Source organism: Apteryx mantelli, chromosome Z (genome assembly GCF_036417845.1).
Source record: "Apteryx mantelli isolate bAptMan1 chromosome Z, bAptMan1.hap1, whole genome shotgun sequence".
NCBI classification, from domain to species: domain Eukaryota; kingdom Metazoa; phylum Chordata; class Aves; order Apterygiformes; family Apterygidae; genus Apteryx; species Apteryx mantelli.
The window spans coordinates 75,669,167-75,685,420 of record NC_090020.1 but is presented as its reverse complement, the minus strand read 5'-3'; the positions used below and the strand labels follow the sequence as shown (position 1 = coordinate 75,685,420).

Genomic DNA, 16,254 nt, shown 5'->3' with positions numbered 1-16,254 from the left:
GCAAGGAAAAAGGGCGGGCGAACACCCCGCAAGCAAAGTGCCGGCGGGGAGGGAGGCTGGCGAAGCGGAAAGGTGCGATCGCGGGAGCGGGATAGCTCAGAAATTGCAAACGCTGCTGCTGCGGCTATTCACCGCAGGCATTGCCATGCCCGCAGAGCCGGGAACGGGGAGCCTCGAGCTCTGCGGGAGCCACCGGGATGAAGAAGCAGAAGGAGACACACCGCCGGTGGGCAGCCGGTGCAACGAGGGTCAAGAGGTCCCCGCTGCTGCGCCAGGGTAACCTCTTCCCCGTGGGGTGCTGGGGTTGGGACGGGCACAGGCATGAGGTCCTGGGCAGGCGGAGGGCAGCCGCGCACCCCGAGCACGAGCCACGTGGCGGTGCCCATGTGGCCCAGAGAGGCTCAAGCCATCCCGCAAGCCAGCAGCACAGGGGAAACTGTGGGAGGAGGAAAAGGCAGCCCATGTGGAGTCTGGGGCTCAAGGAACGAGGAGGATCTTTGCAGCTGGGCAGGGAGGTGGCGCGACGCTCCCACGGCCGTGCTGCCCCACCAGGACCCAGCCACCAACACCCTGCGCTGCACAGGTTGGGGAAACCTTGGCAGGAAGTCTGGTCCCCGGTGAGGCTTGCGGGAGGGTACCCAGCACAGAGGAGCGGGCTCACGTCTCCCGGGCTGCTCCCATCTCTGGGGTAGGTTGGGGCTAATGCCGTCCGGCACCCACATGGGGTGTTTGAGTAATGAAGGGTGCAGCAACCTGCGGCCAGGAGCGCACAGAGAGGACCAGGAGAAGGTGCCGGGGATGGCGCCGGGGTGGCAAATGGTCAGTGGGAAAGGTTTTGGGGGGGACTGCCCTTGGAAGGGGTTTTCCCCAGCTTGGAGGGGGGGGGGGGAGGTCAGTTTGGGGTGTCCGTCGGGGCCGGGTGTGCATTGTGCACAGCCTATGGTTGCTCCCATCCCTCTGCCCGGGCGCTGAGTGCCCTCCGGCGTGGCAGTCCCGGCACCCAGAAAGCCATGCCCACCTCCCCGGGGCGGCGCGAGAGCTCTGCCCCCAGCCCTCCAGCCAGTCTTCTCTGGGAATCGGGGTCTAAAACTGTAACCAAGCACCAACTTGGTCCGTAGCGGCACCACCGTGAGCCACATGGTAGAGCGGGAGCTCGCGCACTGCCAGCCCTGCGCCCCACTCCCGGCTGGCCAGGCTCTTCCCCGGCTCGGGGGCACACGAGCAAGGAGGAACTGTCTCAATACAAGCTGCTGGGAGTATCTGCATGCAATCGCCCTCTTGTATCGCCAGGAACTGCAACTTTGGAAACACCCATGTTATGCAATGCCTGGGCAGAGCTGGCACTGGGAGCCCCAGCAGCAATAAAAGGGAGAGGGAGCCGGCACCCGGACAGAGCCCTGCGAGGAGCACGTCCCAGGCATCAGCAGACACCTCCCAGCCGCAGAGACCATGCAGGTGGCCCCCGTCCTCCTGGTGCTCGCCCTGGCGCTGGCGACTCCCAGCTCCTCTGCCGAGCGGAAGGTAAAGGCAGCCACGAGCCGGGCCAGCCCTGGGCACTGCCGGCTATCCTGTAGGGCTGGGTGCTGGGCACCTGGTGCTGATTCCCTCTTTGCAGTGTGTCCTGACAGGGTCTTGGATCAATGACCTGGGCTCCAATATGACCATCAGTATCATGAATGGCAGAGGCGAGTTCTCTGGCTCGTATCACACAGCTGTGACAGCCACCAACAACCAAATCAAGATTTCTCCGCTGCAGGGATCCCAGCACCGCAACAACCAGAGCAAGCAGCCCACCTTTGGTTTCACCGTCAACTGGAGTTTCTCAGGTGCTTCTCCCTTCCCCAGCCTCCCCGTGGTGTCCCTGACAATCCCCTGCGCTCCCCTGTGATATCCCCAACAGTCCCCTGCCCTCCCTTGTGATGTCCTTGATGGTCTCCTGCCCTCCCTGGCGATGTCCCCAATGGTGCCCTGCGCTCATGTCCACGGTGGTGCCCTGTCCTCCCCTGTGATGCTCCCTATCATTCCCTGCCCTTCCCTATGATATCCCTGACAGTGCCCTGTACTCCCATGCAATGTCCCCCACAGTCCCCTGCTCTCCCTAGTGATGTCCCTGTTGGTGTTGTGACCTCTCCTGTGGTGACCCCAGCTGTGCCCTGCCCTCTCCTGTGATGTTCCCAGCAGTTCCCTGCCCTCCCCTGAGTTGTCCACAATGGTCCACTGCCCTCCCCTGTGATGTTCCCTGTGGTCTCCTGTCCAACTTTGCAATGTCCCTGACAATCCCCTGCCCTCCCCTGTGATGTCTCCCATAGCCCCCTGCCCTGTCCTCTGATGTCCCCCATGGTACCCTGCCCAACCCTGCAATGTCCCTAACGGTCCTCTGCCTTCCCCTGCAATGTCCCTAAGCCCTGTGGCTGATGGGATGTGCTGGGCAGGTTTCCTGAGCTTGCTCCTTGCTCCAAACGCCACCAAGTAGCCTAGAAATAAGCGTCTGACTCCAGAGACACACTGCGCGGAGGCGGTGCTGGGAGCTGAAGCCCACTGCCTCCCTGCTGCCTCCTCTGCCCTCCCATTCCCAGTGGGCAAGGATGCCCGGGGGAGACACCAAGGGAGGGCGGATTTTGGGGCACAAGCTTTCCCTGCTGTCCCGCATGGCGGTTCACATCTCTGCTCTGCGCTTTATCCCCACCTCCTGCCCTGGCCCTGCAGAATCCACCACCGTCTTCACGGGCCAGTGCTTCGTGGACAAGGATGGGAAGGAAATTTTGAAGACCATGTGGCTCCTGCGAGAGAAGGTCAGCAGCCTTCACGACGACTGGAAAGCCACCAGGTGAGCCCCGGGCAGAGCAGGGTGCGTGACCCCCGCCAGCGCACGGTCCTGGGCACGGAGCCAGGGAATAACGGGGCCGACATACCTTGTGCTTAACAGCCCTTAATCCCGCGCCAGCAGCAGAGCAAAGAGCGCGGCCGGGAGCCAGAGCAGGGCCCTCGGCGTCAGCCGGGAGGCGCGGAGCTCGGGGGGGGCACGGTGGCTCCCAGCTGGGGACGGCGGCACCCGGCTCCCGCCGCCGCAGACGCCGGGGACCCGCAGACGCGTTACCAGCTCGGCCCCCGCACCCGCGTCTCCGAGCTCCCCGGCGGGGTGCCGCGCCGGCGCGGGCGCCTTTCCCTGCCTAAATCCCCTCTCCTCCCTCTCTGTCCCGCAGGGTCGGCGTCAACGTCTTCACCCGCCGGCGGAGAGAGTGAGGGAGCCGGGGGCTGCGCTGCCTCTCGCCCGCCGCCGCCGCCGCGGCTCCCGGGCTCGGCCGGCGCAGGACCCTCGCCTCCCTCGCCGCCCGCCTGCTCCCAATAAAGCTTTGCTGCAAACGGCCGCCCGGCTCTCGTCCCTCGGCGCCACCCCCGCGCCTCTCCCGGGATCCCCTCGCGGCCCCCGGGCCCGGCCCGGCCCTTCCCGCACGCCCGGCCGCCTCCGGCTGCCTCGCCGGGCCCGGCGGCGACACCCCGGGCCCGGCACCCTCGGAGCCGCCGCCGCCGCCGCCTCGGCCGCTGCCGGCCACGGGCAACGCCGGCGCTTTGCCCCTCGCGTGGCTCAGGGCAGCCCGGAGCCCGTCGCCCCGCGGGAGGCAGGCAGGCAGGGAGGCAGGGAGGCAGGGAGACGTCCTTTGGCAGGAGTCCCGGCATGCGCAGCCGCTGCCCGGGCTGAGCCCCCCCCCCCGCGTTATAAAGGGCGCCGGAGCCGGGGGCCGGGCAAAGTGCGGCAAGCAGAGGCGGCCCTGGCACCCGGCTCCGCTTGCCGGGGGGTCCGTGTCGGTGCGGGGGGGTGGCAGGGCGTCCCCGTGTCCAGGGAAGTGGCAGGAGTGTCCGTGTGCCGGGGAACGTGGCAGGGTGCCTGTCTCCGCACCTCGCTGTGGGGTGCGGGGCAGCCTGGAGGCGCAGCGCGCCCGCTCTGCGCTCCTGCCCTCTCCGTTGCCTGTTTCCATTCACCCCGCACTGAAAACCAGCTCTCCCGGGATTTCCACCCAGCTCGTCCCCGGCGGCGGTGGTTCGCAAGCCGCAACGTCTCGGGAGCTTCCTCGCAGCCGGCGGGCAGGTCCGCGAGCTCGGCGGCGGCGGCGGCGGGGGCGCGCGGCGGCGGCACCCGGGGGCCCCCGCGCCCGCGCCCGCGGAGGAGGCCGCCCCGCACACGCCGCCTCCGCGGGTCCGGCCGGGCCCGGTGCCCAGCGCGGCCCTCCGGCCCCCGCGGCGGCAGCAAGCGGGGCAGGGGCGAGCAGAGGCGCCCGCACCTCCGGCCAGGGAAAAGCAAGGCTGGAGGAGCGCGGCGGGTGCCGGCGTTTCCTCTAACCTGATGCATCTGTTACCTAAGCTGGAACGCCTCCCTCTCCAGCAGTTCCTGATGGCATCAGGAGTCTGAGTGACAGCACTGAACATTGCTAAAGAACAGCTAATATATATATATAGAGAGGAAACAAAATAGTTTTCCTCCAATGAAAGTCAGCTCAGCAAGAGTGTAACACCACCCCAGGTGTGCTGAGGTGGAGCTCAGGTAGGCTGTGAAGCCTACCAAAAGTATCCACCCCCTCCATGGCCGCCTAAGAGAGCTGCTGCAGCAGCAACCCTACTCTTCGTGGTCCCTTCTCCTTAGCCTGCAATAACGCCAAAGTAAAGCTGGACCTCGTACTAACAAACAAAGAAGGACTGGTGGAAGATGTGAAGGTCGGGGGCAGCCTTGGCTGCAGTGACCATGAGACAGTGGAGTTCAGGATCCTGAAGGCAGGCAGGGCACTAAGAAGGATCACAACCCTGGACTTCAGGAGAGCAAACTTTGGCCTCTTCAGGGACCTACTTGGAGGAATCCCATGGGTTAGGGCCCTAGAAGGAAGGGGGGTCCAAGAGAGCTGGTTAATATTCAAACATCACTTCCTCCAGGCTCAAGAGCGGTGCATCCCTATGAGTAGGAAGTCAAGCAAAGGAGGCAGGAGACCTGCACGGATGAGCAAGGAGCTCCTGGCAAAACTCAACCAGAAGAAGGAAGTATACAGAAAGTGGAAAGGGGGACAGGCCACTTGGGAGGAATATAGGAACATTGTCAGAGTATGCAGGGATGCGACGAGGAAGGCTAAGGCCCGTTTGGAATTAAATCTGGAGAGAGATGTCAAGGACAGCAAGAAGGGCTTCTTCAAATACATCTGTAGCAAGAGGAAGACTAGGGAAAATGTGGGCCCTTTGCTGAATGGGGTGGGTGCCCTGGTGACGAAGGATGCAGAGAAGGCAGAGTTACTGAATGCCTTCTTTGCTTCAGTCTTTACCGGTCAGGCCAGCCCTCAGGAACCCCAGACCCTGGAGGCAAGAGAGAAAGTCTGGAGAAAGGAAGACTTTCCCTTGGTAGAGGAGGATCAGGTTAGAGATCATTTAAGCAAACTTGACACCCACAAATCCATGGGCCCTGATGGGATGCACCCACGAGTGCTGAGGGAGCTGGCGGACGTTATTGCTAAGCCACTCTCTCCATCATCTTTGAAAGGTCATGGAGAACAGGAGAGGTGCCTGAAGACTGCAAGAAAGCCAATGTCACCCCAGTCTTCCAAAAGGTCAAGAAGGAGCACCCAGGGAACTACAGGCCAGTCAGCCTCACCTGCATCCCTGGAAAGGTGATGGAGCAGCTCATGCTGGAGGCCATCTCCAAGCATGTGGAGGACAAGAAGGTGATCAGGAGTAGTCAGCATGGCTTCACCAAGGGGAAATCATGCTTAACCAATCTGGTTGATAGCCTTGTGTGATGGAATGACTGTCTGGGTAGATGAGGGGAGAGCAGTGGATGTTGTCTCCCTTGACTTCAGCAAGGCTTTTGACACTGTCTCCCATAACATCCCCATAGACAAGCTCAGGAAGTGTGGGCTGGATGAGTGGACAGTGAGGTGGATTGAGAACTGGCTGAATGGCAGAGCTCAGAGGGTTGTGCTCAGCGGCGCAGAGTCTAGTTGGAGGCCTGTAGCTAGCGGTGTCCCCCAGGGGTCAGGACTGGGTCCAGTCTTGTTCAACTTCTTCATCAAGGACCTGGAGGAAGGGACAGAGTGCACCCTCAGCAAGTTTGCTGACGATACAAAACTGGGAGGAGTGGCGGATCCACCAGAGGGCTGTGCTGCCATTCAGAGAGACCTGGACAGGCTGGAGAGGTGGGCGGAGAGGAACCTCATGAAGTTCAACAAAGGCAAGTGCAGGGTCCTGCACCTGGGGAGGAATAACCCCCTGCACCAGTCCAGGTTGGGGGTTGACCTGCTGGAAAGCAGCTCTGCGGAGAAGGACCTGGGAGTGCTGGTGGACACCAAGTTAAGCATGAGCCAGCAATGTGGCCAAGAAGGCCAGTGGTATCCTGGGGTGCATCAGGAAGAGTGTTGCCAGCAGGTCGAGGGCGGTGATCCTCTCCCTCTACTCAGCCCTGGTGAGGCCACATCTGGAGTACTGCGTCCAGTTCTGGGCTCCCCAGTACAAGAGGGATGTGGCGCTACTGGAGCAAGTCCAGCGAAGGGCTACCAAGATGATTAGGGGACTGGAGCATCTCTCTTATGAGGAAAGGCTGAGAGAGCTGGGACCGTTCAGCCTGAAGAAGAGAAGGCTGAGAGGAGATCTTATTAACATGTACAAGTATCTGAAGGGAGGGTGTCAAGAGGATGGGGCCAGACTCTTTTCAGTGGTGCCCAGCGACAGGACGCGAGGCAACGGGCACAAACTGAAACACAGACAATTCCATCTGAACATGAGGAAATACTTTTTCACTGTGAGGGTGACAGCGCACTGGAACAGGTTGCCCAGAGAGGCTGTGGAGTCTCCTTCTCTGGAGATATTCAAAACCCGCCTGGACGCAATCCTGAGCAATGTGCTTGAGCAGGGGGGTTGGACTAGATGATCTCCAGAGGTCCCTTCCAACCTCAGCGATTCTGTGTGATTTCCAGACCTTACCTTGCTCTTGCAAAACCAGAAATTCCTTGGCTCCCATTTCTTACAGCGAGCTTACTTTACCTCACTCATACTCACTCGTGCAGGCTCTCATCAGAAAAATGAACCCTCGCTTCTCTGGCGATCGTCCGGAAGCTTACAGGCAATCCTCACTCAGATTCCCAATATAGAGATTTAAAAGGTCTCCTACCTTTGAGGTGGCACCTGGCATTTGAGTGCAGGCAGCCTGCAGTCCTTCCACATGATGCCAGCTCCTGGAGGAGCCGAGTCACAGCACCGGAGTTGTCATAGAAAACTCTACTGGCAGCAAGTTCGTTTCGACTTCTCTACATCCTTCAGGGCAGTATAGCCGCTGTCATTATCTGATTGGCTATACATACAGGGAGGAGCTGAGAGAGTGGGGTTTTTTCCACTAGCAACCTCTTCAGCTACCGGCCGGCTCCATCCAGTCTGACCTCGCTGCTCCACAGGGTTCAAGAGTATGCACAAGGCTCACGAGTTCACCCCCGCTCGCTCCCAAGATGGCAGTGACCAGCAAAACGGAGTCAGTCTCGCTACTGTTGATGCTCTTTTGCTTCCACATTGTCCCCTGGGAGGCTTTTCCAGCCTCACTCTCCTCCATATTGTATGTTCATGAGCTGATTGATGTCTTCCTGCTCCTTTTGTAGCGTCTGCAACGTTTGTTTGTGGATTCCCTTCATTTCCTGTCGGGCTTGATCAGTGGGGAGTGTGGTATTTTTGCATCACTTGATGCATACTGATGCACTGCCATGAATAAGCCTTACAGAAACACACATAATTGCAATGATCAGAGCTTCTATAATCACTAATCTTAACAGCTCTCTTAACCATTCACCAGTCCATCCTCCTCGGTAGGCACCCGTCCCCACCAATCGAATGGTTGTTCTGCTGTTACCGTGCGTAGTCCTTGTAGGCCTGCATGGATCTTTGCAAAGTCAGGTTCCACTCTCTGGTTCTGGTCCACATAAAAGCAACAACTTTCATTCACTAAAGCAGAAATTCCTCCTTGAGAAGCTAACAGAAAGTCAAGGGCAGTGCGGTTCTGCCCCACTACCCCACTTTAAGATTGACTTTCCTGATGCAGTGCCTGCAAAGCCTCTAAGGCTGAGTTGTCCATTTGTTCTATTGGGGTTGAAATATTAATTTGGCCTTCTCGGGTTGTTCCACACCTAACCAGGGTATGAAGCATCGAACAAATTGATGGACTCGGGTTAGTCCTTGAACCGAAGGGCTATTGACAGTTCGCTTCTGACGGAGGGCATAATGATTATGGGCACTTGAATTGAATGAGGGCACTTGAATTTTTAAAGCCCGGAACAGTGGGCACGATGCATCCAGTGGATACTGCTGGATTAGTATGACAGCCATTGATGTACACATGTTTTTCTGCATACCGTGTGCCCCGCATTGGTTAGTTACTCGGCCCTCTCCCGTTAACCACCAGGTTCCGTTGTCTCCTGTGAATTTATACACGGGTTGGGGAGTTTGGCTTTCCATTACCAAGTCTTTCTCTGTCCTGGAACCCTTGGGATATAACACAGTGGCTGACTCGTTATCATCAAATATATGTAACGCAAACTGGCAATGGGGTATATTCATGGTCCCCACAAAAAGACTTAGCATTCACAGACTGACTCCGGGTCAGACACCAGCCGGCGTTGTCACAGGGTGTTACTGAATGGCGATAAAACATCTCCTTAGGGACTGTGGATGTCTGGGAGTTAGATAACCTGTGGGCGTCATGAAATTTCTGTGTCCAGCTGTTATTATCAGGGAATGTGAGGCCTGGAATTTCCCCAGGGGTGCCAAAAGGAGCATGAGCACAGAAGCAACACGGTGACTGGTTCGTGGGGCCGGCCACCCCTTGCATCCATCAGACCACAATGTTGTCATACCGTCCCAGGTGTGCTGAGGCGGAGCTCGGGTAGATTGTGAAGCCTATCAAAAGTATCCACCTCTTCATGACGGGCACCATTTAGACTTTACGCAGTGCGATACCAGGGACCGTAGATGCCTCCAAGACACACGTTCTATCAAAGGGCGTGCTACTCCATGGCTCACTCTTGCCTGCAACAGTGTGACTAGAACTCAAAGGTTCTTTCAAGGCCTAAGATTATATCGTGGGGTTTGAGAGACTGAGGAGCCGGAAGTCACATCTGGATTACAACAGGGTTCCTGATCTGATTGCTTATGCTCAGAAGAGCGGTTGGTTGGGCTGGGTTCTGCAGGTGCTGCTACTTTCTTGCAGTGCAACACATGTACCCAAGTGGGCAGTCCTTCGTGGCATACAGCAGTATTGGTGATGAATAAGACCCGGTAAGACCCTTTCCATCAGGGCTGGAGAGCGTTCTTTCTCTGGTGTACTTTCACATATACCCAGTCACCTGGTTGTGAGGGGTGGCACGGCTCAGCTGGGGGTTCTGGAAGAGCATCGTGCACCTCTGGGTATATAAACCTAAAACTCTTAATTAGTTCTCTACAATAACCTAACAGTTGAGCATCCTCTAATATCAGGTTTCTTGGTTCAGTTGGAGGTGTAGGTGGCAGCCACATAGGCCTTCCCATAATGATTTAATCTGGTGATAGTCCATGTTTTCGACTTGCCGTATTTCAAATATGCATCAATGCGATGAGGAGGGCCTCTGGCCACTTGAGGTTAGTTTCTGCACACATTTTTGCAATGCAGGTTTTCAAATCTGCATTCTTTCCTTCCGCAGTCCCACTTGATTGAGGATGGTACGTACAGTGCAATTGCTGTTCAATCACAGAATCACAGAATCACAGAATGGTTGAGGTTGGAAGGGACCTCTGGAGATCATCTAGTCCAACCCCCCTGCTCAGGCAGGGTCACCTAGAGCACATTGCTGAGGATTGTGACCAGGCAGGTTTTGAATATCTCCAGAGAAGGAGACTCCACAACCTCTCTGGGCAACCTGTTCCAGTGCTCTGTCACCCTCACAGTGAAGAAGTTGATGAAGGTCGTTGATGAAGAAGTTGAACAAGACATCAAGTCTAGCCCCCCTGCTCAAGCACATTGCTCAGGATTGCGTCCAGGCGGGTTTTGAATATCTCCAGAGAAGGAGACTCCACAGCCTCTCTGGGCAACCTGTTCCAGTGCGCTGTCACCCTCACAGTGAAAAAGTATTTCCTCATGTTCAGATGGAATTGTCTGTGTTTCAGTTTGTGCCCGTTGCCTCGCGTCCTGTCGCTGGGCACCACTGAAAAGAGTCTGGCCCCATCCTCTTGACACCCTCCCTTCAGATACTTGTACATGTTAATAAGATCTCCTCTCAGCCTTCTCTTCTTCAGGCTGAACGGTCCCAGCTCTCTCAGCCTTTCCTCATAAGAGAGATGCTCCAGTCCCCTAATCATCTTGGTAGCCCTTCGCTGGACTTGCTCCAGTAGCGCCACATCCCTCTTGTACTGGGGAGCCCAGAACTGGACGCAGTACTCCAGATGTGGCCTCACCAGGGCTGAGTAGAGGGAGAGGATCACCGCCCTCGACCTGCTGGCAACACTCTTCCTGATGCACCCCAGGATACCACTGGCCTTCTTGGCCACATTGCTGGCTCATGCTTAACTTGGTGTCCACCAGCACTCCCAGGTCCTTCTCCGCAGAGCTGCTTTCCAGCAGGTCAACCCCCAACCTGGACTGGTGCAGGGGGTTATTCCTCCCCAGGTGCAGGACCCTGCACTTGCCTTTGTTGAACTTCATGAGGTTCCTCTCCGCCCACCTCTCCAGCCTGTCCAGGTCTCTCTGAATGGCAGCACAGCCCTCTGGTGGATCCGCCACTCCTCCCAGTTTTGTATCGTCAGCAAACTTGCTGAGGGTGCACTCTGTCCCTTCCTCCAGGTCCTTGATGAAGAAGTTGAACAAGACTGGACCCAGTCCTGACCCCTGGGGGACACCGCTAGCTACAGGCCTCCAACTAGACTCTGCGCCGCTGAGCACAACCCTCTGAGCTCTGCCATTCAGCCAGTTCTCAATCCACCTCACTGTCCACTCATCCAGCCCACACTTCCTGAGCTTGTCTATGGGGATGTTATGGGAGACAGTGTCAAAAGCCTTGCTGAAGTCAAGGGAGACAACATCCACTGCTCTCCCCTCATCTACCCAGACAGTCATTCCATCACACAAGGCTATCAACCAGATTGGTTAAGCATGATTTCCCCTTGGTGAAGCCATGCTGACTACTCCTGATCACCTTCTTGTCCTCCACATGCTTGGAGATGGCCTCCAGCATGAGCTGCTCCATCACCTTTCCAGGGATGCAGGTGAGGCTGACTGGCCTGTAGTTCCCTGGGTGCTCCTTCTTGACCTTTTGGAAGACTGGGGTGACATTGGCTTTCTTGCAGTCTTCAGGCACCTCTCCTGTTCTCCATGACCTTTCAAAGATGATGGAGAGAGTGGCTTAGCAATAACGTCCGCCAGCTCCCTCAGCACTCGTGGGTGCATCCCATCAGGGCCCATGGATTTGTGGGTGTCAAGTTTGCTTAAATGATCTCTAACCTGATCCTCCTCTACCAAGGGAAAGTCTTCCTTTCTCCAGACTTTCTCTCTTGCCTCCAGGGTCTGGGGTTCCTGAGGGCTGGCCTGACCGGTAAAGACTGAAGCAAAGAAGGCATTCAGTAACTCTGCCTTCTCTGCATCCTTCGTCACCAGGGCACCCACCCCATTCAGCAAAGGGCCCACATTTTCCCTAGTCTTCCTCTTGCTACAGATGTATTTGAAGAAGCCCTTCTTGCTGTCCTTGACATCTCTCGCCAGATTTAATTCCAAACGGGCCTTAGCCTTCCTCGTCGCATCCCTGCATACTCTGACAATGTTCCTATATTCCTCCCAAGTGGCCTGTCCCCCTTTCCACTTTCTGTATACTTCCTTCTTCTGGTTGAGTTTTGCCAGGAGCTCCTTGCTCATCCGTGCAGGTCTCCTGCCTCCTTTGCTTGACTTCCTACTCATAGGGATGCACCGCTCTTGAGCCTGGAGGAAGTGATGTTTGAATATTAACCAGCTCTCTTGGACCCCCCTTCCTTCTAGGGCCCTAACCCATGGGATTCCTCCAAGTAGGTCCCTGAAGAGGCCAAAGTTTGCTCTCCTGAAGTCCAGGGTTGTGATCCTTCTTAGTGCCCTGCCTGCCTTCAGGATCCTGAACTCCACCGTCTCATGGTCACTGCAGCCAAGGCTGCCCCCGACCTTCACATCTTCCACCAGTCCTTCTTTGTTTGTTAGTACGAGGTCCAGCAGCACACCTCTCCTTGTTGGCTCCTCCACCACCTGTGTCAAGAAGTTGTCACCAGTGCTCTGCAGGAAGCTCCAGGACTCTTTGTGCCTAGCTGTGTTGTCTTTCCAGCAGATATCGGGGTGGTTGAAGTCCCCCATGAGAACCAGGGCCTGGGATCGTGAGGCTACTTCCAGCTGTCTGTAGAAGGCCTCATCGACTTCCTCTTCCTGATCAGGTGGCCTGTAGTAAACACCCACAACAGTGTCACCTCTATTAGCCTGCCCTTTGATCCTTACCCATAAGCTCTCGACTCGCTCTTCATCCACCCCTAGGCACAGCTCAATACATTCCAGTTGCTCTCTCACATAAAGAGCAACTCCACCACCTCGCTTGCCTGGCCTGTCTTTCCTAAAAAGCACGTAGCCATCCGTGACAGCACTCCAGTCATGCGAGCTATCCCACCATGTCTCTGTAATGGCAATGAGATCATGGCCCTGCGACCGCACACAGATCTCTAGTTCTTCCTGTTTGTTCCCCATGCTGGGTGCATTGGTGTACAGGCATTTCAGAGAGGTGATCAAGCATGCAGGTTTCCCAGGAGGGGTGCAAGAGGATCCTCCATAGCCACATCGCATGCGCACTTCCCTGGCTGCATTCACCTGCTGGAGGCGTCCTGACTTGAGCTGTCTTTTGCCAGCTACCCTGGCACTATAACTCTCCCCTTCCCCCGGGGGGATATTTAAAGCTTTGCATACATCACAGGTGATCACTCCCGTAAAATGAGTGCCTCGGTCGCTATCAATTACCAAAAGTAGTCCAAAGCGGGGAATAAATTCTCTCAGCAACATTTTCGCTACTGTAGTAACATCATCTCGTTTAGAAGGGCAAGCTTCTACCCAACCGGAGAGCATGCCAATTATTACCAGAACACATTCCAGATGACAACATTTAGGCACTTGAATAAAATCAACTTGTAATCTAACAAAGCGTCCACGGGGCCTGGGTTGAGCTGAAGGGATGGTCTTTGTTCTTTTTCCCACGTTGTGGGCTACACCAGTAGGACAAGTCCTAAAATATTGTTGTGCAACAGAGGGGAAAATTGGTGCAAACCAATCTTGGGCCAGGCAAGCAAGGCAAGGCAGGAGAGACTCTGAGGCGCGACCACGTAGCCATCCAGGGAGCGCCAAAGAGTGTCCGCGTGCAAAGAAGAGTGATGTCGCAACCAAATGTCCTTCTTGATTTGAGGGATGTTGTTCTGCAGCCGCGCAAGGTCTTGCAGGGATGAGAAGGAGGTCTGATCTTTGGATAAGAAATAAATACAGAACTTGCAGACAGCGGACTGTAAAGGGCTGCATTTCTTGCAGAGGTATCTGCAAGAGCATTTCCAACAGCAACATCATCACGGGAAGAGGTATGAGCTTGGCATTTTGCAATAGTGAGTGCTAAAGGGAGCTGTGAGGCATCTAAGAGAGTCGCTACATTTTGTTCATTACGAATAGGAGTTCCTGCTGAGGTCAAAAATCCCCATTGTTTCCAAAGCTGTCTGAAGTCATGAGCAACTCCAAAGCCATACCTAGAGACCATAGAGATCGTAATAGAGTCCTTTAGCGAGAATCCAGGCACGAGTCAAAGCAAGAAGTTCGGCTACTTGTGCTCATGTCACACCTGGGAGAGCAAAGGCTTCTAGTACCTGATATTGAGTACGGACAGAAAACCCAGCTGCTGAGGCACCATGTGAATCTCGCAAACAAGACCTGTCAACAAATAGGACAAGGTCAGGGTTCGTTAAAAGAACACCTTTAAGATCCAGCCGGGGAGAGGAAAATAAGTCAACTAACAGGTTACAGTCATGAGGTTTGCCATCAGATGCAGCAGGTAAAAGAGAAGCAGGATTAAGAGTCGAACATCGTTTCAGAGCGATATCATCAGGAGTTAAAAGTGCGCATTCATACTTTGTTGGTTGTGCGTTGGAAAAACGTTGAGTTTTACTTCGCAACAACAAGGCAGCAACCAAAAGCAGAACTGGGACGATAAGTGGGTGGCCAAGAACAATACTTTCAGCCTTGCTGACCAAGAGAACTGCTGCAGCAACTGAGAGTAGACAGCGAGGCAAACCAGCAGTCACAAAATCGAGCGTGGTACGGGATCAAGCATGGAAGTGGAACAGTTCGACAAGGTTGCGGGTGCATGGAGCTGGCCCAGAAATTTCGCTTACTTAAATACCTGCGGGGTTTGAGAGAATCGCACGTGTATGTGTATGATGTGCCCGAGTCTCTCTCCTTGGGGTACTGGGATTTCCTTCAACTATCCGGTTCCCATCTTCACTCATGCCGGGAGACAAAGGAAAGTCAGAAGGGACTTGTGCCACCTGAATATGAGCCTGTGGTCTCCGCCGCTGAGGTGAGTATCCAGCCCAACAATAAAACCAGGGAATAAAGGGAAAAGAGACAAGACACACAAGGGGTCCTCCTGGTCATGATGTCTCGCCCGAGCCCACCATGTTGCCTGAGGTTGGGGTCTTTAACAAACGGAAGCCAAGGAGGCTCCTGCTGGAGCCGGAGACAGGGGAGGGGAGGAGACAACTGGCACTTAAGGACCAAAGCCCCACCACACGCCCTTGCATTCACCTTATGCCAGTCATCGCCAGTGTGGCTCGTGAGCGGCTCGGTCTGTGCTCGCGCTCCTTTTGGCACCCTGCCTATGGTTTCAGAGTCGTCCTCAAGCCAATCCGTTCATTCCGCATTCATACCGTGTTTGTCGAAGAAAGCATCCCGCTATTTCTGGGGCACCATAGCTCCTAATTTTTCCAGTACCCCCCTTAAATGCACAATTTGATTCATATCAAAGGTCCCTTCTCCTGGGGATTGTTCAGAAAGGTCATCTCGTGTATAATAATTCCACTCAGCAAAAAAGGCCCAAGTCTTAGGAGAATAATTAGTATACTGATAAAAAGCGGGTGTACCTTTTGATGGAATAGGAACTGATTTAGGTTGTTGGGGACTCTGTTTTTTTTGGGGGGGGGTTTGAATAAATATTACCGGGTGTGTGCACCAAAGTTACCTGTGAGTTTTAAGCCTCTCTGATCCCTTCTCTTTAGCCAGCAATGATGTCAAGGTAAAGGCTTTCCGGACCTTGCCCTACTCTTAGCGGTCCCTTAAGTTTAGCCCACAACAATGCCAAGGTAAAGGATTTCCGGACCTTGCCCTACTCTTAGTGGTCCTTACTCTTTAGCCCACAGAAAAGCCAATGTAAAGGATTTCCGGACCTTGCCCTACTCTTAGTGGTCCCTTATCTTTAGCCCACAGTAATGCCAAGGTAAAGGATTTCCAGACCTTGCCCTACTCTTAGTGGTCCCTTATCTTTAGCCTGCAATAATGCTGAGGTACCAGAAGAGGAACTGGAAGTCACATCTGGATTACAACAGCATTCCTGACCTGATTGCTCTTGCTTGGAAGAGCCAGGAAGGAGGTTCCTCTCCAGGGCCAAGCTGACGAAGAGGCAGGTGTGACCGCAGGAGCGGGGTGGCTACAGGGGGGTGCCGCTGTCTGACAGAAATCACAAAAGAAATTGCATGGGCCGGGCTGGCATGCACAGCCATGCTGGGCAGGTTGGGAAAACCAAGTCTGGTCCCCAGTGAGGCTTGCGGGAGGGTACCCAGCACAGAGGAGCGGGCTCACGTCTCCTGGGCTGCTCCCATCTCTGGGGTAGGTTGGGGGCCAATGCCGTCCGGCACCCACATGGGGTGTTTGAGTAATGAAGGGTGCAGCAACCTGCGGCCAGGAGCGCACAGAGAGGACCAGGAGAAGGTGCCGGGGATGGCGCCGGGGTGGCAAATGGTCAGTGGGAAAGGTTTTGGGGGGGACTGCCCTTGGAAGGGGTTTTCCCCAGCTTGGAGGGGGGGGGGGGGAGGTCAGTTTGGGGTGTCCGTCGGGGCCGGGTGTGCATTGTGCACAGCCTATGGTTGCTCCCATCCCTCTGCCCGGGCGCTGAGTGCCCTCCGGCGTGGCAGTCCCGGCACCCAGAAAGCCATGCCCACCTCCCCGGGGCGGCGCGAGAGCTC

The 16,254-nt window shown here is 55.9% G+C and overlaps 1 protein-coding gene across 1 annotated transcript; it reads left to right on the top strand.

Annotated features, from left to right (window-relative positions):
* Window positions 1–1,315: 1,315 nt before the first annotated feature.
* Window positions 1,316–3,361, top strand: LOC106493359 (avidin-like). Its single transcript, XM_067315756.1, has 4 exons — window positions 1,316–1,521; window positions 1,616–1,826; window positions 2,707–2,827; window positions 3,204–3,361. Exons 1-4 carry the CDS (start codon window positions 1,450–1,452, stop codon window positions 3,241–3,243), a joined length of 444 nt encoding a protein of 147 aa, XP_067171857.1. The 5' UTR covers window positions 1,316–1,449; the 3' UTR covers window positions 3,244–3,361.
* Window positions 3,362–16,254: the final 12,893 nt, after the last annotated feature.

What these genes read in the sequence shown, in the direction of transcription:
- LOC106493359 (XM_067315756.1), top strand. Translation starts at nt 1,450, where the DNA reads ATGCAGGTGGCCCCCGTCCTCCTGGTGCTCGCCCTGGCGCTGGCGACT. An exon ending in GCTCCTCTGCCGAGCGGAAG is followed by an intron (nt 1,522 to 1,615) that starts GTAAAGGCAGCC and finishes CCCTCTTTGCAG; the next exon opens with TGTGTCCTGACAGGGTCTTG. An exon ending in CGTCAACTGGAGTTTCTCAG is followed by an intron (nt 1,827 to 2,706) that starts GTGCTTCTCCCT and finishes CTGGCCCTGCAG; the next exon opens with AATCCACCACCGTCTTCACG.